Here is a 25,605-nt window from a genome sequence, read left to right on the forward strand (position 1 = left end):
GTAGATAGTAGTTCAGGACTGCAACTCACTAACCTTAAAATTGCAGCTACTAACTACTCTGCAGTTCCACCGGATGGTGGATGGAAAGACATGAATATTTGTTTTATTGCACTTTTTAAAATTGGCGTGTGTTCAGCGTGAGAGGGATGTATGGATCCTGGTTGCAACAATGTGAATGGGCAAGGTGGAGTCTGAAGAAGGGGTCTCTCGACCCGAAACGTCACCCATTCCTTCTCTCCAGAGATGCTGCCTGTCCCGCTGAGTTACTCCAGCATTTTGTGTCTACCTTCGGTGTAAACCAGCATCTGCAGTTCCTCCCTACAACTGCAGAGGTGGAGGCTATTTGTCAATCAGCCTGCAAACACCCGGGACGCCCTGAGTTGGCAATGAAGGGCTTTTGCAAACCTCACGCCAGGGCTCCTGGCGGCTGCAGCTCGCAAAGCACATCCCCGAAGGAAAAAAAAAACTATTGCAAGGTCTCTTGAATGATCAAGTCGCAGGATGCTTCTGCTGCTCACCTTGCAAGCGTTGACTCTGACAAGGCTCTCCCTGGGACTGAGCCGGGCTGGAGCTGCTCGGTGCCCCAGCTCCTGCGAGTGCTCAGAGTGGAACTTACTCAAGATCACATGCAAAGCCATCGATCGCATCCCAACCTTTCCCCCGAGCACGGAGAACATGTGAGTAGCTCAACCCCCTCAGTGCTCTCTCCCCACCGGGGGGGCTTGGGGTGGGGTAGGTGGGTGCAACAAGATTCACTTTGCATTAAAACCAGCATGGAGTGGTTCTACATTTCTACATTTTCTATTCTACGTTTTCCTTGAGCTTCTTCTCCTTTTGATGACTCGTTTTGACACCTTCCCTTCCCTCATTCTTCTCCCCTGACTCTCAGACTGAAGAAGGGTCTCGATCCGAAACTTCACCCATTCCTTTCTCTCCAGAGATGCTGCCTGTCCCGCTGAGTCGCTCCAGCATTTTTTTGTGTCTATCTTTGGAGTGGTTGTAACACAAGAGGAAGATGCCCTATAATAATGTACCAACTTTAATATTCAAAAGAAAGCTCCATTAACAAGTCAGAGCTGCAGTTGTTTAACTGCAATTGTGTTTGTGACCGGTGAGTTGGATTAAATATAAGCAAAGTGCAACCCCACCTCTCAGCCTGTGCTGTGTGCAACGGGTTTTGTATTGCTAAAATTTTGCAATAATATGATCAGATCCCCTCCCCACAAGACCTCTGATCGAGGGTCCCGACCCGAAAGGCCATCCATCCTTTTTTCTCCAGAGATGCTGCCTGACCCGCCGAAGTACTCCAGCACTTTGTGGGTATTTCTGGTCAAGAATAGCCAGGCACATTAATGGGTAGGATCTTTCAGGGGTCTGATGGGACACTTGAGCGTTTTGCAATTACCAATTTTAACGCCAGCGAGCACAGCTCCCTTCTAATGGGCCGGTTCTATACCCTGGCCTGAAGAAGGGTCTCGACCCGAAATGTCACCCATTCCTTCTCTCCCGAGATGCTGCCTGACCTGCTGAGTTACTCCAGCATTTTGTGAATAAATCGATTTGTACCAGCATCTGCAGTTATTTTCTTATATTATATCTATACCCTGGGCTCCTGATTAGTTAGTTCGGCTTATTGTCATGTGTAACGAGGTACAGTGAAAAGCTTTTTTTGTTGCGTGCTATCTAGTCATGGACGGCACAGCGGTAGAGTTGCTGCCTTGCAGTGCTTGCAGGAGCCGGAGACCCGGACGATCCCGACTACGGAGTTTGTACGTTCTCCCCGTGACCGCGTGGGTTTTCTCCGAGATCTTCGGTTTCCTCCCACACTCCAAAGACCGACAGGTTTGTAGGTTAATTGGCTCGGTACAAGTGTACATTGTCCGCAGTGTGTGTAGGATAGTGTTAATGCGTGGGGATCGCTGGTCAGCGCGGACTCGGTGGGCCAAATGGCCTGTTTTCGCGCTGTGTCTCTAAACTAAACTAAACCAAATGATTACAATCAAGCCATCCACAGTGTACAGATAGAGGATAAATGTGTAGGAAGGAACTGCAGATGCTGGTTTACACCGAAGATGGACACAATATGCTGGAGTAACTCAGCAGGTCAGGCAGCATCTCTGGTGCAGAGGAATAGGTGACATTTCGGGTCTGAAGAAGGGTCTCGACCCGAAACGTTACCTATTCCTTTTCTCCAGAGATGCTGCCTGACCCGCTGAGTTACTCCAGTATTTTGCGTCTGTAAAGGGAATAATGTTTAGTGCAAGATAAAATCCAGTAAAGTCCGATTAATGAAAGTCCGAGGGTCTCCAATTAGGTAGATGGCAGGCAAAACCGGGGTTTATTGATAAGAATTCATCACGGTGACTGTGGTGGGTCACTGTCTGCGTGGTGCTGTGAATGTGCATGTCTGCTTTTGATTTGTCCTCTCTGGATAAAGATTTACTGCCCGTCCATCATTGCCCTTGGGAAGGGATGGGGACGGGGAGGGGGGAATTGGATGGCACGTGCTACAATCCGAATGGTGCTCCTACAAATTGGTGTTGGATAGGGAATTTCAGAAATTCGTGGACCTGGCTACAACAACGTATAAGATTATTAAGGGGTTGGACACGTTAGAGGCAGGAAACATGTTCCCAATGTTGGGGGAGTCCAGAACAAGGGGCCACAGTTTAAGAATAAGGGGTAGGCCATTTAGAACTGAGATGAGGAAAAACCTTTTCAGTCAGAGAGTTGTGAATCTGTGGAATTCTCTGCCTCAGAAGGCAGTGGAGGCCAATTCTCTGAATGCATTCAAGTGAGAGCTGGATAGAGCTCGTAAGGAAAAGCAGAGTCAGGGGGTATGGGGAGGAGGCAGGAACGGGGTACTGATTGAAAATGATCAGCCATGATCACAGTGAATGGCGGTGCAGGCTCCAAGGGCCGAATGGCCTCCTCCTGCACCTATTGTCTATTGTCTAACAAAGGAGCAGCAAAGATAGACACAAAATGCTAGAGCAACTCAGCGGGTCAGGCAGCAACTCCGGAGAAAAGGAATAGATGTTGCTTTGGGTCGAGGCCCTTCCTTTCACGAAAGGTGAAGGCGGTTGATGTCACGCCGGCAGCTAGAAATGAAAAGGTCTAAAGAGTGTAGAAGGCCATCTGGGGGAGACCAAGCAAGAGGAAGGAGCAGCAATATCTTTCCAAGTCAGGATGGGGTGCAAACTGGAGGGGAATCTGCATGTGGTGGTGTTCCCGTGCCCTGCTCTCCCTCATCTCACCTAGTGATAGAGGTCACCCCAGGTTTGGAGGTGCTGTTGGGGTGGTCTGGATGAATCATTGCTGCATATATAGGAGATCCTACCCACCGAAGCGTCACCCATTCCTTCTCTCCAGAGATGCTGTCCCACTGATTTACTCCAGCATTTTATATTTACCTTCAGCAGAATATTGCTTGGACTGGAGGACTCTAGCCACGGGGAGAAATTGGAGAGGGTTTTCTTGTTTTCCTTGCAGTGAAGAAAACTGTGGAATGACCTGTTGGAAATATATGAGGTTACGATAAATAATATTATTTTCTCATGGTCAATTTTTGAAAAACATGAGGGGACAGGGTTGAGGAAAAGCACAAAGAGTTTTAAAGGGAAGGTGAGGGGTATTTTTTACACAGGGTGATATCTGAATCATGCGACAGAGAAGGATGTGGAATCGGATACAGTCACCATGTTTAAGAGACATTTAAACAGACGGATAAATAGGCAAGGCATAGAAGTTTTCAAGAGATAGATTTAGCTCTTAGGACTAAGGGAATCAAGGGAAAAGGGGGATAAAGCCGTAACAGGGTACTGATTTTGGATGATCAGCCATGATCTTATTGAATGGCGATGCTGGCTCGAAGGGCCGAATGGCCTACTCCTGCACCTATTTTCTATGTTTCTATGTTACCAAAGTACATTGGTATGTACGATACGATACAATATGATAGAACTTTATTTATCCCAGGAGTGAAATTGATCTGCCAACAGTTATAAAAACCATAAAATACATGAAACATGAAATTAAAGTGACGAGTGGGAAGGTTTGGGGATGTGCAAAGATTGGGGGGGGGGGGTGGGGGATGGGTGCACGGTGGCGCAGAGGTAGAGTTGCTGCCTGACAGCACCAGAGACCCGGGTTCGATCTCGACTACCGGGGCTGTCTGTACAGAGTTTGTACGTTCTCCCCGTGACTGCATAGGTTTTCTCCAAGATCTTCGATTTCCTCCCACACCCCAAAGACGTACAGGTTTGCAGGTTAATTGGCTTCGTGTAAATGTAAAATTGTCCCTAGTCTGTGTAAGATAACGTTAGTGTGCGGGGATCATTGGTCGGCGACGACTCGGTGGGCCGAAAGTCCTGTTCCCGCTCTATATCTCTAAACTAAACTAAACATTGATGTATGTAGATTTATTTATTTTTTAAGATTTAGAGATCCAGCGCGGAAACAGGCCCTTCGGCCCACCGAGTCCGCGCCGCCCAGCGATCCCCGCACATTAACACTATCCTACACACTAGGGACAATTTTTACATTTACCCAGTCAATTAACCTACAAACCTGTACGTCTTTGGAGTGTGGGAGGAAACCGAAGATCTCGGAGAAAACCCACGCAGGTCACGGGGAGAACGTACAAACTCCGTACAGACGGCGCCAGTAGTCAGGATCGAACCTGAGTCTCCGGCGCTGCATTCGCTGTGAGGCAGCAACTCTACCGCTGCGCCACCGTGTGTAGGTGTCTGTATCTGTGTATGTATATTCTCCTACATATCCAATCATATATATCCATATGTCTGTGTCTATCTGTGTGTTTTTGATTCTGTGTATGAATATGTATATTTGTAAACACATCAGTGGTTTTGTTTTTGCATGTTCTAAAACATGTGAAGTTTTGTATGTACGTGCATGCACACATGGAAGTGTATTGGCGTATTTTGGTCACTCTGTTATAGGAAAGATGGTGTTAAGCTGGAAAGGATACTGAAAAGACTTACGAGGCTGTGGCTTGGACTCAAGGGCTTGAGCTATTGGGAGAGGTTGAGCAGGGTTAGGACTTTATTCCTTTGAGCGTAGGAGGATGAGGAGTGATCTTAGAAAAGTATGAGGTCATTAGATAGGGTAAAGGCGCAGAATCTTTTACCAGAGCAGAGGAATCAAGAATGAGAGGACATTGGTTTGAGCTGATTTAATAGGATCCTGAGGGGCAACATTTTTGCACAAAGGGTGGTGGGTGTAAGGAATGAGTTGCCAGAGGAGATAGTTGAGGCAGGTACTGTCACAATATTTAAAAGACATTTGTACAGGTTCATGCATAGGATAGGTTTAGAAGGATATGGGTCAAATCCAGGCAGGTGGGAGTAGTGTAGATTGGACATGTTGGTCGGTGTGAGGAACATGGCAAAAGGCCTGTTTTCACGCTGTATAACTCTGTGACTATGATACAGGCAATGCCTCGGCGGACTGGAGAGTAGCTAATGTTGTTCCTTTATTTAAGAAAGCAAGTGGAGAAACTCCAGGGAATTATAGGCCGGTGAGCCTTATGTCACTGGGGAAGCTATTGCAGAGGATCTTTTAAGATAGGATTTATATTAGGTAGTGCAAAAGGCAAAATAAACCCTGGGAAGACTGTGCCACAGCTACAGAGAAAGTGTAGATTAAAAAAGTGTAAGGGGCCACGACGAGATGGGTCGGAAGATTGGGAATACATCCTTTTGAGAACTACGTTCAAGAGTCTGGCAACAGCAGGGGGAAAAGCTGTTCCATGAATCTAGTGGTCACCCTCTGCCAAGCAGAAGAGTGGGGGAGAGGGAATGACCAGGGTGTGAGTGGTCCTTGTTAACGTTGGCTGCTTTCCCGAGACAGCCTCTAGTGCATAGGCGGGTGGGGAGTTAATGGGCGGAAATAAGTGGGTGTAGGAATTGATAGGAGCAGCAGAGAATTAATGGGCTAAATATATAAATATAAAACCTGGTTGCAGCATATCAGAGCTACGCACGTCTTCAGTTAATCAAGGAAATCCTGGATAGAGTGAATGTGGAGAGGATGTTTCCACTAGTGGGAGCGTCGAGGACCAGAGGCCAAGTCAAGTCAAGTCAAGTCAAATTTATTTGTCACATACACATACACGATGTGCAGTGAAATGAAAGTGGCAATGCCTGCGGATTGTGCACAAAAAAGAATTACGGTTACAGCATATAAATAAAGTTAAAATAGAGAAGACAAAATTTAGTCCCTGGGGTTATAAGAGTTAACAGTCCTGATGGCCTGTGGGAAGAAACTCCGTCTCATCCTCTCCGTTTTCACAGCGTGACAGCGGAGGCGTTTGCCTGACCGTAGCAGCTGGAACAGTCCGTTGCTGGGGTGGCAGGGGTCCCTCATAATCTTGCTTGCTCTGGATCTGCACCTCCTGATGTATAGGTCCTGCAGGGGAACGAGTGTAGTTCTCATGGTGCGTTCTGCCGAACGCACTACTATCTGCAGGGCCATCCTGTCCTGGGCAGAGCTGTTCCCAAACCAGACTGTAATGTTGCCGGACAGGATGCTCTCTACAGCCCCAGAGTAGAAGCAATGAAGGATCCTCAGAGACACTCTGAATTTCCTCAGTTGTCTAAGGTGGTAAAGGCGCTGCTTAGCCTTACCCACCAGTGCGGCAATGTGCGTTGCCCACGTCAGATCCTCTGCGATGCGGACTCCCAAGTATTTAAAACTGCTCACCCTATCCACAGTAGACCCATTTATCTCCAGTGGCGTGTACGTCCTTGGGTGTACACCCCTCTCCCTCTCCCCCCCTCAGAACGTACCTTTAGAAAGGAGATGAGGAGGAATTTCTTTAGTCAGAGGGTAGTGAATCTGTGGAAAAACTTTTTCAGTCAGAGAGTTGTGAATCTGTGGAATTCTCTGCCTCAGAAGGCTGTGGAGGCCAAGTCAATGGATTTCTTTAAGGCAGAGATTGACAGATTCATGATTATTAAGGGTGTCGGGGGTTACGGGGAGAAGGCAGGAGAATGGGGTTATAGACAATAGACAATAGGTGCAGGAGGAGGCCATTCGGCCCTTCAAGCCAACACCGCCATTCAATGTGATCATCACTGATCATTCTCAATCAGTACCCCGTTCCTGCCTTCTCCCCAAACCCCCTGACTCCCCTATCCTTAAGAGCTCTATCCAGCTCTCTCTTGAATGCATTCAGACAATTGGCCTCCACTGCCTTCTGAGGCAGAGAATTCCACAGATTCACAACTCTCTGACTGAAAAAGTTTTTCCTCATCTCAGTTCTAAATGGCTTACCCCTTATTCTTAAACTGTGGCCCCTTGTTCTGGAGGGAAAGATAGATCAGCCATGATTGAATGGCGGAATAGACTTGATGGGCCAAATGTCGAAATTCTGCTCCTAGAACTTACAAATTTATGACATTCACAAGTTGATATCAGTGAGGACGTATTCTTCCATAAAACCACAAATGGAACCTTCTCCAGAGAAATCAGATGGAATCAACAAACTCGAACCACTTGTAAGCTCTTATTTCTGTAAATCCAGCGCTGAAAATGTTATGCTGTGTTGAATGAGGTGTAACCGAGTTTTTAATGGCAATCAAAATATATTCCACTCACAGGAAAGAATAAACGAAACCCTTGTGAGACTCCGCGTATGAGTGAGAACATAAGAGGATGCTCCAGGGCAAGGAAAAAGGCAAACTAGGCTGTGGGGACATCAGAAAGAATATAAGGGAATTGGGAGTGAAGTGAGTGAAAATTAGGAAGGCAGAAAGGAACATAAAATGAAATGTAAAATATTTTACAGGCACAAAAATTTAAAAAAGAATAAGGGTGGCTTAGCGGTAGAGTTACTGTTTTACAGTGCCAGAGATCCGGGTTCGATCCTGACTACGGGTGCTGTCTGTACGGAGTTTGTACGTTCTCCCCGTGACCTGCGTGGGTTTTTCCCCGGGTGCTCCGGTTTCCTCCCCCCACACTCCAAAGATTTGCAGGTTTGTAGGTGATTTAGCTTTGGTTAAAATTGTAAATTGTCCCTAGTGTGTAGGATGGGACTAGTGCACGGGGATCGCTTGCTGGTCAGCGTGGACACAGAGGGCCGGAGGGCCTGTTTCCGCGCCATATCTCTAAATAAACTGAAACGCCAGCGGAGGGAACGCCACTGGTATTACAGTGGAACATGTAAGATTATTAAGGGGTTGGACACGCTAGAGGCAGGAAACATGTTCCCAATGTTGGGGGAGTCCAGAACCAGGGGCCACAGTTTAAGAATAAGGGGTAGGCCATTTAGAACGGAGATGAGGAAAAACTTTTTCAGTCAGAGAGTTGTGAATCTGTGGAATTCTCTGCCTCAGAAGGCAGTGGAGGCCAATTCTCTGAATGCAATCAAGAGAGAGCTGGATAGAGCTCTTAAGGATAGCGGAGTCAGGGGGTATGGGGAGAAGGCAGGAACGGTGTACTGATTGAGAATGATCAGCCATGATCACATTGAATGGCGGTGCTGGCTCGAAGGGCTGTATGGCCTACTCCTGCACCTGTTGTCTATTGTCTATTAGACCACAAGACATTAGGAGCAGAATTTGGCCATTGGTCTCTATAAATTGCCTGTAGTCTGTAGGGAGTGGATGAGAAAGTGTGAATAGGTGATCGATGGTCGGTGTGGGCTTGGTGTGCTTGATGTGCTGAAGGGGCCTGTTTCCCTGCTGTAGCTTTCAATGAAAGAAATTTACCGTGGCAAGAACCACACAATGCAAAACTGCGTGGAGTGTAAAACTGATTAGCGGACAGGAAAAGAAAGTGGGATTAAATTTTAGCTCAAATGATGCGAACGAGGATTGCTCTCACTGCCTGAAGAATTCTTCACACAGGCATTTTTAGCATGAACTAATCCACGTGCAGTTTTAAGATTAATATTTTGGAACAGTTATAACTTAAGTTAATTGTAAGATATACGACTGCCTTTAGCTTTCAAATCTGTTATTAAAGAGGATGAAATAATTATTATCCTCTTAACTGCATGCTCATGGCTGTTTAAGCAGCTCTAGTAAGATCAGCATTAACTTCCAGCATTGTCCACTGTGTACTTGGGAGCCAGTAAGCTTCAGCTCTCCCAGCTTGTTCCTAAGATCTCCAAACATCTGCGAGTCGAATCGGTAGTAAAGAAAGCAAACGCAATGCTAGCATTCATTTCGAGAGGGCTTGTATACAAAAACAGGGATGTAATGCTGAGGCTCGAAAAAGTGCTGGTCAGGCTGCATTTGGAATATTGTGAGCAATTTTGGGCCCCATATCTGAGGAAGGATGTGCTGGCTCTGGAGAGGGTCCAGAGGAGGTTTACAAGAATGATCCCAGGAATGAGTAGGTTAACATATGATGACCGTTTGATGGGCCTGTACTCGCTGGTGTTTAGAAGAATGAGGGGGGACCTCATTGAAACGTACAGTATAGTGAAAGGCTTGGATAGAGTAGATGTGGAGAGGATGTTTCCACGAGTGGGAGAGTCTAGGACTAGAGGTCATAGCCTCAGAATTAAAGGACGTTCTTTTAGGAAGGAGATGAGGAGAAATTTCTTTAATCAGAGGGTGGTGAATCTGTGGAATTCTTTGCCACAGAAGGCCCTGGAGGCCGTCAGTGGATATATTTAAGGCAGGGATAGATAGCTTCTTGATTGGTATAGGTGTCAGAGGTTATGGGGAGAAGACAGGAGAATGGGGTTAGGAGGGAGAGATAGATCAGCCATGATTGAATTGCAGAGTAGACAATGGGCTGAATGGCCTAATTCTGCTCCTATTACTTATAATCTTATGAGGATCTTATGAACATGGGTAAGTGCAGTGTACCACTGTGTAGAGAGTGTTGCTCTGCATAGAACATACAGAAACCAAAGAGAAAGATCACAGAGTTTTTCGAGGGTACAGAGTCATACAGTATGGAAACAGGCCCTTTGAGCCTCTGCCATTGGCCTCTGTAAGTTGTTTCCCAGTGTGTAGGTGTGTGGTACAATCTGGGCTGGAGCCGATGATAATGTGTGGAGAGTGAAATAGGTTTGGTATAAATGGGTGGTTGAAGGCCAGCATGGACTTTAGTTCAGTTTAGTTTAATTTAGAGATACAGTGCGGAAACAGGCCCTTCGGCCCACCGAGTCTGCGCCAACCTGTGATCCCCGCACACTAACACTATCCTACTCACACACGAGGGACAATTTGCAATTACACCAAACCAATCAGCCTACAAACCTGTACATCTTTGGAGTGTGGGAGGAAACCAGGGCTCCATACAGACAGTACCTGTAGCCAGGATTTAACCCGGGTCTCTAGCGCTGTGAGGCAGCAACACTACCACTGTGGCACCCTGCCAGTTAGGTCGAAGGGCCTGTTTCCATGCTGTGTGTCTCTATAACTGTGGTACATGGTGGTCTGATGTTCTGATCAGCACTAAATTAATCAGTGTCATACAGCATGGAAACAGACCCTTTAGCCCAACCCGTCAATGCTGTCCAAGATCCCCCATCTACGCTTGTCCATCCTGCCTGCGTTTGCCCCATATCCCTCTAAACCTTATGAACCTTTTCTCAATGGTTGAATGGTAAATCCTTAAACTTGTGTTAAATATGATCATGTAGTTTTTGTATGCCTACGTGTGTCTAAGAGTGAGAGAGCAAACTCATGTGTCTTTGGTTGTGTGCATGTGTGTTTGTATGCATTGTGTGTATGAGAAACGGTTTAAGGACTGCCTCAAAGTGTCCCTCAAAGACTTGGACATCAACCTCAGCACTTGGGAGTCTCTTGCTCTGGACCGTCCAACCTGGCGTAGCAAGCTCACCACAGGAGTCCGTGCAGCAGAGAACAGACGCACAGCAGAGGCCCAGAGGAAACGCATCGCGCGCAAGGCCCGGGCTACCTCCACTTCCATTGCAGCACCCATCCACTTGTGCCCTACGTGTGGGCGTGCCTTCCGGCCCTGGATTGGCCTCACCAGTCACTTCCGGACCCACAGTCACCAATCCTCCAACTGAAAGTGAAGTCATGGTCATCTTCCAACCCGAAGGACGAACAACATGAGTATATGCATTTGTGTGTGTATTTGTGATAGCATGTTGGTGTTTGTGTGTGTGCTTGCATGTGGATGTGTATTTGTGTGTGAAGTGGAGTGTGTGTTAGTGCGCGTGTTCACGTGTTTACACGAGTGTGTGTCTGCCTATGCAGCAAATACAAATTCAACAGTTTACTTTCCAGCTGTTATCAGGGATCAGCAAGAAGGCATGGTCTCTAAGCTGCAAGCTTCGCGGTGACCCACGGTCACTGCAAATCAAGTTGCTCATCAATTGCTCGTGAATGGGTAAAAGTGGAGAGAGGCAAAAGAAGACCAAGCTGGACCGTAGCAGGTACAGCGAAGACCCAGGCTTTGCAAGACCATTTACCACAGAAGAGATGGAAACTGCCATGTCAAGTCTTAAACCAGGAAAGGCAATTAGCTTGGATATCATCGCACCTGAGCAGACCAAATACATCGCGGGCCTGATGCAAGGAAGTGGTTATTACAATAGACAATAGATAATAGACAATAGGTGCAGGAGCAGGCCATTCGGCCCTTCGAGCCAACTACACAATCACTGCCCAGAAACCAACAAGCTGCGCAAGATCTGGAAGAAAGCACATGTGATTGTACTGTTAAAACCAGGGAAAGATCCATCAACCCCAAAGAGCTACAGGCCGATCTCACTTCTTAGTCACACCGACAAAGCCGTTTGAACGCCTGATCCTAAACTGAATAAGCTCCAACAGTAGAAGAACGCCTCATCCCCAGGCAAACAGGATTCCGCCCTGGAAAGTCAACAGCAAGCCGAGTTCTCAACCTCACACAACACATCGAAGATGGATTTGAGAAAGGGATAGTGACAGGCGTAGTCTTTGTTGACCTACCTGTAGCATATGACGCGGTCAAGCACAGATGTCTGCTAAGCAAGATCTTGGATTTGACAAAGGACGTTCGGCTCACAGAGTGGATTGAGAGTGTGCTGGAGAACTGGATGTTCTTTGTGGAGTTGGGTGGCAAACGAAGCAGATGGAGTAGGCTGAAGAATTGTCTCCCTCCCTTACTCTTCAACATCTACACTAAAGACCAACCAAGAAGTGATGGAACTCGGCACTTTGCATGTGCTGATGGCCTGGGTGTTGTCGCCCAAGATACTGATTTTTCAGTAGCAGAGGAAAGGCTGACCGATGCTCTCAATTAACTAGCACCATATTATGAGGAGAACCACCTCCATTCAAACCCATCTAAGACACAGGTGTAAGAAAAAAACTGCAGGTGCTGGTTAAAATCGAAGGTAGACACACAATGCTGGAGTAACTCAGCGGGTCATGCAGCATCTCGGGAGAGAAGGAATGGGTGATGTTTGTGGTCGAGACCCTTCCTCAGCCTGAAGAAGGGTCTCGACCCGAAACGTCACCCATTCCTTCTCTCCCGAGATGCTGCATGACGTGCTGAGTTACTCCAGCACTGTAAGACACAGGTGTGTGCCTTCCACTTAGAGTCATAGAGTGATAGATTGATACAGTGTGGAAACAGGCCCTTCGGCCCAACTCGCCCACACTGGCCAACAATGTCCCAGCTACCCTAGTCCCACATGCCTGTGCTTGGTCCATATCCCTCCAAACCTGTCCTATCCATGTACCTGTTCAACTGTTTCTTAAACGGTGGGATAGTCCCAGCCTCAACTACCTCCTCTGGCAGGTCATTCCGAGTCAGCATGGATTTACGAAGGGGAAATCATGCTTGACAAATCTACTGGAATTTTTTGAGGATGTAACTAGGAAAATTGACAAGGGAGAGTCAGTGGATGTGGTGTACCTCGACTTTCAGAAAGCCTTCGACAAGGTCCCACATAGGAGATTAGTGGGCAAAATTAGGGCACATGGTATTGGGGGTAGGGTACTGACATGGATAGAAAATTGGTTGACAGACAGAAAGCAAAGAGTGGGGATAAATGGGTCCCTTTCGGAATGGCAGGCAGTGACCAGTGGGGTACCGCAAGGTTCGGTGCTGGGACCCCAGCTATTTACGATATACATTAATGACTTAGACGAAGGGATTAAAAGTACCATTAGCAAATTTGCAGATGATACTAAGTTGGGGGGTAGTGTGAATTGTGAGGAAGATGCAATAAGGCTGCAGGGTGACTTGGACAGGTTGTGTGAGTGGGCGGATACATGGCAGATGCAGTTTAATGTAGATAAGTGTGAGGTTATTCACTTTGGAAGTAAGAATAGAAAGGCAGATTATTATCTGAATGGTGTCAAGTTAGGAGGAGGGGGAGTTCAACGAGTTCTGGGTGTCCTAGTGCATCAGTCAATGAAAGGAAGCATGCAGGTACAGCAGGCAGTGAAGAAAGCCAATGGAATGTTGGCCTTCGTAACAAGAGGAGTTGAGTATAGGAGCAAAGAGGTCCTTCTACAGTTGTACCGGGCCCTGGTGAGACCGCACCTGGAGTACTGTGTGCAGTTTTGGTCTCCAAATTTGAGGAAGGATATTCTTGCTATGGAGGGCGTGCAGCGTAGGTTCACTAGGTTAATTCCCGGAATGGCGGGACTGTCGTATGTTGAAAGGCTGGAGCGATTGGGCTTGTATACACTGGAATTTAGAAGGATGAGGGGGGATCTTATTGAAACATATAAGATAATTAGGGGATTGGACACATTAGAGGCAGATAACATGTTCCCAATGTTGGGGGAGTCCAGAACAAGGGGCCACAGTTTAAGAATAAGGGGTAGGCCATTTAGAACGGAGATGAGGAAGAACTTTTTCAGTCAGAGGGTGGTGAAGGTGTGGAATTCTCTGCCTCAGAAGGCAGTGGAGGCCAGTTCGTTGGATGCTTTCAAGAGAGAGCTGGATAGAGCTCTTAAGGATAGCGGAGTGAGGGGGTATGGGGAGAAGGCAGGAACGGGGTACTGATTGAGAGTGATCAGCCATGATCGCATTGAATGGCGGTGCTGGCTCGAAGGGCTGAATGGCCTACTCCTGCACCTATTGTCTATTGTCTATTATCTATTGTCTATTGTTCCATACACCCACCACCCTCTGTGTGAAAAAGTTACCCCTCGGATTCCTAGTAAATCTTTTCCCCTTCACCTTCAACCTAAGTCCTCTGGTCCTCGATTCCCCTACTATGGGTAAAAGACTCTGTGCATCTACCCGATCTATTCCTCTCATGATTTTGTACACCTCTATAAGATCTCCCCTCATCATCCCACGCTCCATGGAATAGAGACCCAGCCTACTCAACCTCTCCCAATAGCTCACACCCTCTAGCCCTGGCAACATCCTCGTAACTCTTTTCTGAACCCTTTCAAGCTTGACAATATCTTTCCTATAACATGGTGCCCAGAATACAATATTCTAATTGCGGCCTCACCAACGTCTTATACAGCTGCAACATAACTTTGTGAAACCGAGAAGCCAAGAGACAACTTCAGGTGAACTGGTCTGGAACAACATTGGGACAATGTGAGCATCCGGTTTACTTTGGTGTAACCCTTGACCGATGTCTTACCTTCAAGATCCTTTATTGAGAAGACAAAGGCGAAAGTGAGTGCATGCAACTATGCTCACCAACACAAGATGGGGTGCCAGCCCACAGACCCTATGTTCCACTGCCTTAGCCCTCTGCAGTCCTACTGCTGGTCTCCTAATTTGAGGAAGGACATTCCTGCTATTGAGGGAGTGCAGCGTAGGTTCATGAGGTTAATTCCCGGGATGGCGGGACTGTCATATGATGAAAGAATGGAACGACTGGGCTTTTATTCACTGGAATTTAGAAGGATGTGAGGGGATCTTATAGAAACATATAAAATTATTAAGGGATTAGACACGCTAGATGCAGGAAACATGTTCCCGATGTCTGAAGAAGGGTCTTGACCCGAAACGTCACCCATTCCTTCTCTCCAGAGATGCTGCCTGACCCGCTGAGTTACTCCAGCATTTTGTGTCTATCTATGTATGTATGTACATGTTTGTGTATGTGTATATATATATATATATATACTGCATACATACACACACACACACACACACACACACATATATATATATATAGTGTAAGAAAATAACTGCAGATGCTGGTACAAATCGAAGGTATTTATTCACAAAATGCTGGAGTAACTCAGCAGGTCAGGCAGCATCTCAGGAGAGAAGGACTGGGTGACGTTTCGGGTCAGTCTGAAGAAGGGTCTCGACCCGAAACGTCACCCATTCCTTCTCTCCTGAGATGCTGCCTGACCTGCTGAGTTACTCCAGCATTTTGTGAATATATATATATATCTTCTTCTTCTTGCGTATGGCGTGCACAGCCTAAAGTTGTAGGCCTTGGGTGGAGATCCTGGCCAGGGCAGCATCAGTTGCTGGGTGGATGGCCTTGATGCCACCAGGGAAAAGCCTCAGTGAGAAGGGTGGGAGATTGCAATCTTCATGTGGTCCACCCTGTTTCGACTAATGCAATCAACCCGACGTGCACAATCTAATGGGTATATATATATATATGTGTAGATGAGATAAAGTTTGTAATTCATTGATGAGTAGCGGAGAAGGGGTAGGAATAAATAAGTGCACACTTCCTCCTAACTCCTTTTCGAACATGTAAGATTTAATTTGTGTTCATGAGAATTTATTCATTGAGTTGTGTATAGGTTTATCGTTCATTTCATTTTATTGTTATTTTGTTTTGTTTTTATCTTTTTTTGTTCAAAATAAAATATAAATATAAACAACAACAGCGCAGAAAAGATAGATTTTTGTTTTTTAGAGATACAGCGCAGAAACAGGCCCTTCGGCCCACTGGGTCCGCGCCGCCCAGCGATCCCTGCACATTAACACTATCCTACACCCACTAGGGACAATTTCTTTTTTTTACATTTGCCCAGCCAATTAAACTACAAACCTGTACGTCTTTGGAGTGTGGGAGGAAACCGAAGATCTCGGAGAAAACCCACGCAGGTCACGGAGAGAACGCACAAACTCCGTACAGACAGCGCCCTTAGTCGGGATCGAACCTGAGTCTCCGGCGCTGCATTCGCTGTGAGGCAGCGACTCTACCGCTGCGCCACCGTGCCGCCCTAACATGGACTTTGCCGGGTCGTAGACACAAAATGCTGGAGTAACTCAACGGGTCAGACAGCATCTACGGAAAAAAAGGATTAGGCGACGTTTCGGGTCGGAAACCTTCCTCAGACTTTTCTGTTGCCGTAGCTTGATAGGTTGAGTTATGAGCAGAGATTGGAGAGGCTGGGGTTGTTCTCTCTAGTGTGAGAGAGGTTGAGTGTGGAGAGGTGGGAGTAAATGTTATGGAGGTCAGTTTTGCTGTCGTCCTGCTGAGGTTCACTGTTTGCATCGCTCGTTATCACCTTCTCCACAGCCAGCAATGGACTATTGTGGGCTCTAACTTTCCTTGATCACCGTTGCTGGCTTTGATTTGTTCTTTTCATTCATTTGTTCTATATACCGCTCTCGTTTCCCTCTCCCCTGACTCTCAGTCTGAAGAAGGGTCTCGACCCAAAATGTCACCTATTCCTTTTCTCCGGAGATGCTGCCTGGCCCGCGGAGTTACTCCAGCATTTTGTGTCTCTCTTCGGCGTAAACCAGCATCTGCAGTTCCTTCCTACACATTTGATGGAACTGGTGGAACTTCATGGAGATCTTGGAGAGGCCTGGTGTGGAGGGATGGGAGGAGCCTCTGGTTAAGGCCGAGAAGGATGAAGATGGAGAGCCACAAGTGCAGGAATGGGAGAGACTTGTAGATCGACGGGAAAGCATTGTGCAGTGCTTGTGTGTTGACACAGGTGTGAATCTACTGGGTCATCTGTGCTGTTGCAGTGCTGTGCATGCTTTGTATCCTCATTAGGTTTGCCAACTGTCCCATATTAGCCGGGACATCCCGTATATTGGGCTAAATTGGTTTGTCCCATACGGGACTGCCCTTGTCCCGTATTAGGCTTGGGGGGTGCTGTAGGCCCGGACGCTGTAGGCCCGGACACTGTAGGCCCGGACACTGTAGGCCCGGACGCTGTAGGCCCGGACGCTGTAGGCCCGGACACTGTAGGCCCGGACACTGTAGGCTCGGACACTGTAGGCTCGGACAGTGTAGGTCCGGAGTCCCGGGCGCCACATAATGGAGGTTGCGAGGCAACCCGCCTCCTGGCCCGGGCTGCCGCCATTGGTGGAGCGGGAGCACGTGGCCGCTGGCCGGGTGAGGTCGCGTGGGGCGCGGGGCGGTGACGTCACCTTGTCCCTTATTTGGGAATGAGATAGTTGGCTCCTCCCATTCGTAACACAAGGACAGAATCCCCCTCGTTCTCACCTTCCACCCCACCAGTCAGCGTATCCAACAAATCATCCTCCAACATTTCCGTCACCTACAACGGGACCCCACTACTGGCCACATCTTCCCATCCCCTCCCCTTTCTGCGTTTCGCAGAGACTGTTCCCTCCGTAACTCCCTGGTCCACTCGTCCCTTCCTACCCAAACCACCCCATCCCCGGGCACTTTCCCCTGCAACTGCAGGAGATGCAACACTTGTCCCTTTACCTCCCCCCTCAACTCCATCCAAGGACCCAAACAGTCTTTCCAGGTGAGACAGAGGTTCACCTGCACCTCCTCCAACCTCATGTATTGTATCCGCTGCTCTAGATGTCAACTTCTTTACATCGGCGAAACCAAACGCTGGCTCGGCGATCGTTTCGCTCAACACCTTCGCTCAGTCCGCCTTAACCAACCTGATCTCCCGGTGGCTGAGCACTTCAACTCCCCCTCCCACTCCCAGTCTGACCTTTCTGTCATGGGCCTCCTCCAGTGCCATAGTGAGGCCCACCGGAAATTGGAGGAACAGCACCTCATATTTCACTTGGGCATTGACTTCTCCAACTTTAGATAGTTCCTCTGTCCCTCTCTTCCCCCCCCCCCCCCCTTCCCAGTTCTCTCTCTAACTTCCTGTCTCCACCTATATCCTTCCTTTGTCCCGCCCCCCTGACATCAGTCTGAAGAAGGGTCTCGACCCGAAACGTCACCCATTCCTTCTCTCCTGAGATGCTGCCTGGCCTGCTGAGTTACTCCAGCATTTTGTGAATAAATACCCTTTACCCTCATGGTCTTTGAGGCTCCAAGACACACATCTATAGAACCCCGAAGAAGGATCCCGACCAGAAACGTCGCCTATCCATGTCCTCCAGAGATGCTGCCTGACCTGCTAAGTTACTCCAGCACCTTGTGGCTTCATCTATAGAGCCCTTTGTCTGGACACCGTGACACCCCTCAGATCACTGGCCTGAACTACACCTCTTCACTGGTGCATTTTCCTGTAAGTTACAGGAACTACAGTGGGTGTCCTGAACATACAAATGGTTGGAGCCCTTTGTTTTAGACTTTGGAAATACAGCGTGTAACCATGCCCTTCAGCCCACCTAGTTCACGCTAACCTGCAATCACCCCGTACACTAGCGATATCCTACACACGCCAGGGACAATTTACAATTGTGCCAAAGCCAATTAACCTACAACCCTGCACGTCTTTGGAGTGTGGGAGGAAACCGGAGCACCCGGAGAAAACCCAAGCAGGCCACGGGGAGAACGTAGAAACTCCATGCAGACAGCACCCGTAGTCAGGATCTAACCCGGGTCTCCGGTGCTGTGAGGTTGCAGCTCCACCACTACTGTGCCAACCTGTTTTATTGTTAATTCTGCATTGACAACTCCGACTTCCCCTCTGCCTCCTTCTGCTTAAATGTTTTCTCTGCTATTTCAACTTCGTTGGTTTTGGTCCAAATGTCAATTTGATTTTTATAGTGCAAGAAATAATACAAAACTTGAGTGTCATGAGATAACTATAAAAAGTGAGGTAAAGTGGAAAATTTAGTGCAGCCTCGATCTTTGGTCAACATCCAAAGCTTCATAATTACTGGTGATCTATAGAGAAAGAATGCATTTGTCTAATCCATGTTCCGTAGTTACAACTTGTATTCACATTAACAGCAGTAGGAATGTAAGTATCAAAGAGCCCTGAATAATGTAAATGTGGGTAGACACAAATTGCTGGAGTAACTCAGCGGGTCAGGCAGTGGGGGGGTGAGGGGGGGGGGAGGAGGGAGGAGAGGATGCTGCACGAATGCAGGAGAGGTTTGGGCCCAACGGGACTACTTGGTCTAGTTTGACTATGAAGCCCTTTAGGCCATGATCCATCGATCACCCTTTCACACTAGTTCTAAGTTATTCCACTTTCGCATCCACTCCCTACACACAAGGGGCAATTTCACGGAGTCCCATTAATCTACAAAACTGCATGCTTTGGGATGTTGGGGGGAGGGAACAGGAGCGCCCGGAGCAAACCTGTGCGGTCACAGTGGGAACATGTAAACATGCAGGCAACTCCCAAAGTCAGGATTGAACCAACTGCTCCACTATGCTGCCCATGTCTTTTAGTTCAGTTTGGTTTATTGTCCCGTGTACCGAGGTACAGTGAAAAGCTTTTGTTGCGTGCAAACCAGTCAGCGGGAAGACAATTCGTGATTGTAATTGAGCCGACCATAGCGTACAGATACATGATAAAGGAAATGACGTTTAGTGCAAGACAAGGTCCGGTAAAGTCCAATTAAAGATAGTCCGAGTGTCTCCAATGAGGTAGATAGTAGCTCAGGACCGCTCTCTAGTTGGTGATAGGATGGTTCAGTTGCCCGATGGCAGCTGGGAAGAAACTGTCCCTGAATCTGGAGGTGTGCGTTTTCAAACTTCTGTACCTCTTGAACTGAACCCCACTGACCAAAGAAAATGATTTTACACTCAGCCAAGCCAGATTGACTAAGCTGGCTGTCAAACCTACTAAGAGCTGTGAATGTTACTGAATATCCCTGAAACCTGCGATTGGATAGACATATAAAAAGCTTTGGTGTAAACCATCATCTGCACTTCCTTCCAACACATTTATTTTTAGGTGACTTTTTAGGTTGAGACCCTTCTTCAGACTCTGAAGAAGGGGCTCGAACCATAACGTCACCTATTCCTTTTCTCCAGAGATGCTGCCTGACCCGCTGAGTTACTCCACATTTTGTGTCTATCTTCGGTGCGAGCCAGCATCTGCAGTTCCTTCCTACACCTTAGTTTTTAGCAGGCAATTCCCCTTTGTGTGAATTTGGAGATATCTACACACTCTGACCCAGGAATTAATAAGTTAACTTATGATGAGCGTTTGTCGGCACTGGGCCTGTACTCGCTGGAGTTTAGAAGAATGAGGGGGGACCTAATTGAAACATTCAGAATCGTGAAAGGCTTGGATAGGGTGGATGTGGAGAGGATGTTTCCACTAGTGGGAGAGTCTAGGTTTAGAGGTCATCACCTCAGAATTAAAGGAATTCTTTTAGGAAGGAGATGAGGAGGAATTTTTTTAGTCAGAGGGTGGTGAATCTGTGGAATTCTTTGCCACAGAATGCAGTGGACGCCAAATTAGTGGAAATTTTAAGGCAGAGATAGATAGATACTTGATTTGTACAGGTGTCAGAGGTTATGGGGAGAAGGCAGGAGAACGGGGTTGGGAGGGAGAGATAGATCAGCCATGATTGAATGGCGGAGTAGACTTGAAGGGCCGAATGGCCTAATTCTACTATTATCCCTTATGACCAGGCCAGAAGCACACCGGGGCTTTTGCCTTCGCTGAGAGGCCAGAGAACGGGACCTCTATCTTCACGCACGCGGAGGTGGGGGGCTGCAAACCCGATGAGGGATGAGTGCTGGCTGGTCCTCATGTGACGCTCAGCATTTCGCTACCAAGGCCTGGCCAGAGCTTCTCGTTGGAATTGCTGCACTGCCTGACCGACGGAGCCAGGAATGCTTCAATAATAACATTCTTAGAATAGCACGTCAAAAAACAAGCTGTTTCCACTGGCGGTGGGGGGGGGGGGGGGGAGTTAGGTGGCTGGAGGGCACGTGGAGTAGAGTATTTGCCAACACAACCTAGGATGATGAAGGATGATATTTTATGCAGCAAATTGCTCCGATGTGGAATGCACAGTGGGAACGGCTGATGGAACCAGCTTCTGTAGAGACTGGGAATTTGATATGGATTTGAAATGAGACATTATCGGGCCGTGGGGAAGAAGTAGAGAGAGAGAGAGAGACGGAGCTTGTTGTAAGGAAAGTGCATGGTTATCGTACTTTGATTTTTAGTTTGTTTCTCTGGCCGCTGTACCTGTGATGGCTCAAGTTAATGAGCCACTGGCGATTTCTCTTCATTTCACGTCCCAGGCATTTTGCCAGTGGAAGTTTTCTGATTGATTTAGACTTCACTGATACATCACGGAAACAGGCCCCCTTCGGCCCACCGACACCGTACACTAGTTCTATCCGACACACACACTAGGGACAACTTACAATTTTACCAAAGCCAATTAACCTGATTGGATTCATTGAAGGAAACGGCATGGAATCAGGCCCTTCAGTCTACCGAGTCCACGCCAACCTTCGATCGCCGTTCACGCTAGTTCTAGCTTATCCCACACACTCATCCATTCCCTACACACCAGGTGCAATTTACAGAGGCTGTACAATTAGTATCTGTTAATTGTAAATTATCCCTTGTGTGTAGGGCAGTGTTAGTGGACGGGGTTATCGCTGGTCGGCGCAGACTCGGTGGGCCAAAGGGCCTGTTTCCGCGATGTACCTCTAAAATCTGAAAATCTGAAAATCTGAGACTCCTCCTCACTCACCTCATTCAAAACATCACTGAAGTCTCACCTGTTCAGCACTGCCTTCAATCACTGACCGTCACCTCACCTTCTTTTTCCTTTTTCTGTTCGTTTACTTATTTATCTATTTATTTTATTTTCTATGTTTTAGTAAACCCTGTAAAGCGTCTTTGAGTGTTTAGAAAAGCGCTATATAAATGTAATGCATTATTATTATTATTATTATTATTATCTCAACTAAGGCCCCACACATTGGCAGGAAGTTATTGGAGAGCTTAAGAGCCCTCCCATTCTGGTTCCTTAATCACCCTTCTTCCACCGTTGACTCTACCACCTGCACCTTTGGAGATCCCTCCACCAACCTTCCCCTGTGGTTTCCCCTCCCATCCTTTAAGACTATTTCATTTAGAAGGATGAGAGGGGATCTTATAGATCCCTACAGGTATGTAGGTTAATTGGCTGGGTAAATGTAAAAATTGTCCCTAGTGGGTGTAGGATAGTGTTAATGTACGGGGATCGCTGGGCGGTACGGACTTGGAGGGCCAAAAAGGCCTGTTTCCGGCTGTATATATATGATATGATATACATTTCTTAAGGGATTGGACAGGCTCGATGCAAGAAAAAGTTCCCGATGTTGGGGGAGTCCATAACCAGGGGATCACGGTGTAAGAATAAGGGGTAGGCCATTTAGGACTGAGATGAGGAAAAACTTTTTCACCCAGAGAGTTGTGAATCTGTGGAATTCTTTGCCACAGAAGGCAGTGGAGGCCAATTCTCTGGATGTTTTCAAGAGAGAGTTAGATTTAGCTTCAAGGGTTAACGGAATCAAGGGATATGGGGAGAAAGCAGGAACGGGGTGCTGATTTAGGATGATCAGCCATGATCATATTTTTAGATTTTAGAGATACAGCGTGGAAACCGGCCCTTTGGCCCACCGGGTCCGCGCCGCCCAGCGATCCCCGCACACTAACACTATCCTACACACACTGGGGACAATTTTTACATTTGCCAAGCCAATTAACCTACATACCTGTACGTCTTTGGAGTGTGGGAGGAAACCGAAGATCTCGGAGAAAACCCACGCAGGTCACGGGGAGAACGTACAAACTCCGTACAGACGGCGCCCGTAGTCAGGATCGAACCTGAGTCTCCGGTTCACTGTAAGGCAGCAGCTCTACCGCTGCGCCACCGTGCCGCCATATTGAATGGTGGTGCTGGCTCGTAGGGCCGGATGGCCTACTCTTACACTTATTTTCTATGCTTCTATCAGGCTTTTGTTAGCCTGCCATGGCATTTTTATAAACAACCTCGGGTTAAGCTTCAGACTTGGTGTGGGAATGCTCCTGAACTCTACCGTACCACATTTAAATGGTGTACAGATGCAAGTTAATGCTGTTGGCTTACTTGCATCATCAACGGACCATGCGGGACTGAGCCAATTAGCCCAGGAAGACCCTAGAGGCTGTGTGGTTCCTACGGGTCTCGGCTGGGTTGGGTGGCCTTGGTGTCGATAGACTTCAGCCAGCTAGCAAGAAACGGAAGTGAGAAAATAATATGATTAGACAGTAACTTCCAGTCTGATTATTAATTATTCACAATATTACAAGTGAGCTTTATTCTTTATTCTTTTTGTCAGTCGATTCATGGAGACTCAACTCAAGTCGATCCCGACAGAAGCCTTCGCAAAGCTCCCAAACATCACAAGGATGTAAGTATGAATGATTCACAATAGTCCACCTACTTTATCATTCAGGGAATCTCTTTGTTTAGTGAATGAACCACATGGGTGGCCAAGCATTTGCCCATGGACACAAAGGACTGGATGACTTCAGCGTGTCAGGCAGCATCTCTGGAGATAATGGATAGATGATGCTTCAAGTCATAACATTGGGGCAGAATTAGCCATTCAGCCCATTGTATCTACTCCGCCATTAAATCGTGGCTGATCTATCTTTCCCTCTCAACCCCATTCTCCTGCCTTGTCCCCATAACCCCTGACACCTGTACTAATCAAGAATCCGTCAATCTGCACCTTAAAATACTTAATTGCTCTCCACCACCATCTGTGGCAATGAATTCCACAGAATCACCGCCCTCAGACTAAAGAAATTCCTCCTCATCTCCTTTCTAAAGGTATGTCCTTTTATTATGAGACTGCGCCCTCTGGTCTTAGAAGCTCCTGCTAGCGGAAACATCTTCTCCACATCCACTTTATCCAGGCCTTTCACTATTCTGTAAGTTTCAATGAGGTCCCCCCTCATCCTTCTAAACTCCAGTGAATACAGGCCCAGTGCCGTGAAACACTCATCATACGTTAACCCAATCATCCCTGAGATAATTCTTGTAAACCTCCTCTGGACCCTCTCCAAGACATCTCCAGGTTGGAAACCTTCTTCAGACTGATTGTAGTAGGGGGAGAGAAAGCTGGAAAAGAGTGTAGGAAGGAACTGCAGATGTTGGTTTAAACCGAAGATAGACACAAAAAGCTGGAGTAACTCAGTGGGACAAAGATGGGGACAAACCTTGGCAAATGATAGATCGGTACAGGTGAGGGAGCTGCGGTGGTTCGATTGGCAGATGGGTGGAAAACGGCCCCCCACCTCTTCCAGCTTCCCCCCCCCCCCCCCCCCCCCACTACAATCAGTCTGAGGAAGGGTCCTGACCTGAAACGCCGCCTATCCATGTCCTCCTCAGCCTGACCTGCTGAGTTACTCCTGCACTTTGTGTTTTACTCAAGATTCCAGCACCTGCGGTTCCCTGCATCTCAACCATATCCTTCTCTACGACTCAATGACCCTCAATCTTTCTGTGATTCTATCGCGGCCAAATGGGGCTGGCTCAGATGGGACAGCTTGGTCTGAGGTACTCCATCTAAGCTAGTCCAAATTACCGAGACGAGTTGGTAAGATGGGCTTATTTCTGTGCTATACAACTCTATGACTAATGACATTCATGTCAGAGTTTCTTCTTGGGATGATGTCAAGAAAGGAGGATACTGCTTTACTCATCTTGTCCACAGTAATACATGTCCAATAGTGACAAAATGGCAATGGAGAAGATACTACCAATGCCTAATCCCCCGGTGATGATCCTAGATGCTTTGTATTTCTTTCCCAGATACATTTCCATTGACGCAACTCTTCAGAGAGTGGAAGCGAGAGCATTCTTCAGTCTGGACAAAGTCACGCACATGTGAGTATGGGTGGGTGGCTCAGCGGTAGAGTTGCTGCCTCACAGCGCCAGAGACCCAGGTTTGATCCTGTGACCGCATGGGTTTTCTCTGGGTGCTCTGGTTTCCTACCACACTCCAAAGACGATCAGATTTGTAGGTTAATTGGCCGCTGTAAATCGTTCGCGTAGTGTTAGCATATGGGGTGATCGCTGGTGGGCACGGACTCGGTGGGCCGAAGGGCCTGTTTTCATGCTGTATCTCTAAAGTTTAAGGAGTAACTTTGACAAAGCCAGCACTCCCTGAATTCCAGAGACTGAAACATCAGAACAGATGTGATCAATTTAGTCTATTGTCTATTGTCTATGTAGGTTAATTGGTTTCCGTAAATCGTCCCTGGTGTATGATTGAACTGGTATGTAAGGATCGCTGGTCAGTGCAGACTCGGTGGGCCGAAGGGCTTGTTTCCACACTGTACCTCTAACCTAAACTGAACTAAACTAAGGAGCGGATGTTGCTGGCACTCCCCAGCATTTAACTCCCACTCTTAAGTGCCCTTGAGAAAGTAGTTGTGAGTCAGTTGCTCCAAGGCTGAAGTCCATGCGTTGAATAGATCGTGCTGAGATGATGCAAAGGTTGATTTACTGTCAGCTCTGCCCTGTTGTGACAGAAATAGACCTAATTGAAAACAAAGAGGTGAGAATGCACAAAAA

General features: G+C 47.4%; 1 protein-coding gene across 1 annotated transcript in view; it reads left to right on the forward strand.

Moving 5' to 3' along the window:
* The first annotated feature begins 501 nt into the window (after positions 1-501).
* tshr (thyroid stimulating hormone receptor) overlaps positions 502-25,605 on the forward strand; it is a 42,907-nt gene continuing 17,803 nt past the window's right edge. The window contains exons 1-3 of the mRNA XM_078407010.1: positions 502-677; positions 23,360-23,431; positions 24,841-24,915. Of these exons, the coding sequence (XP_078263136.1) occupies positions 502-677; positions 23,360-23,431; positions 24,841-24,915 (323 nt within the window). The remainder of the gene's footprint in view (positions 678-23,359; positions 23,432-24,840; positions 24,916-25,605) is intronic.

Source organism: Rhinoraja longicauda, chromosome 10, assembly GCF_053455715.1.
Source record: "Rhinoraja longicauda isolate Sanriku21f chromosome 10, sRhiLon1.1, whole genome shotgun sequence".
NCBI lineage: Eukaryota > Metazoa > Chordata > Chondrichthyes > Rajiformes > Arhynchobatidae > Rhinoraja > Rhinoraja longicauda.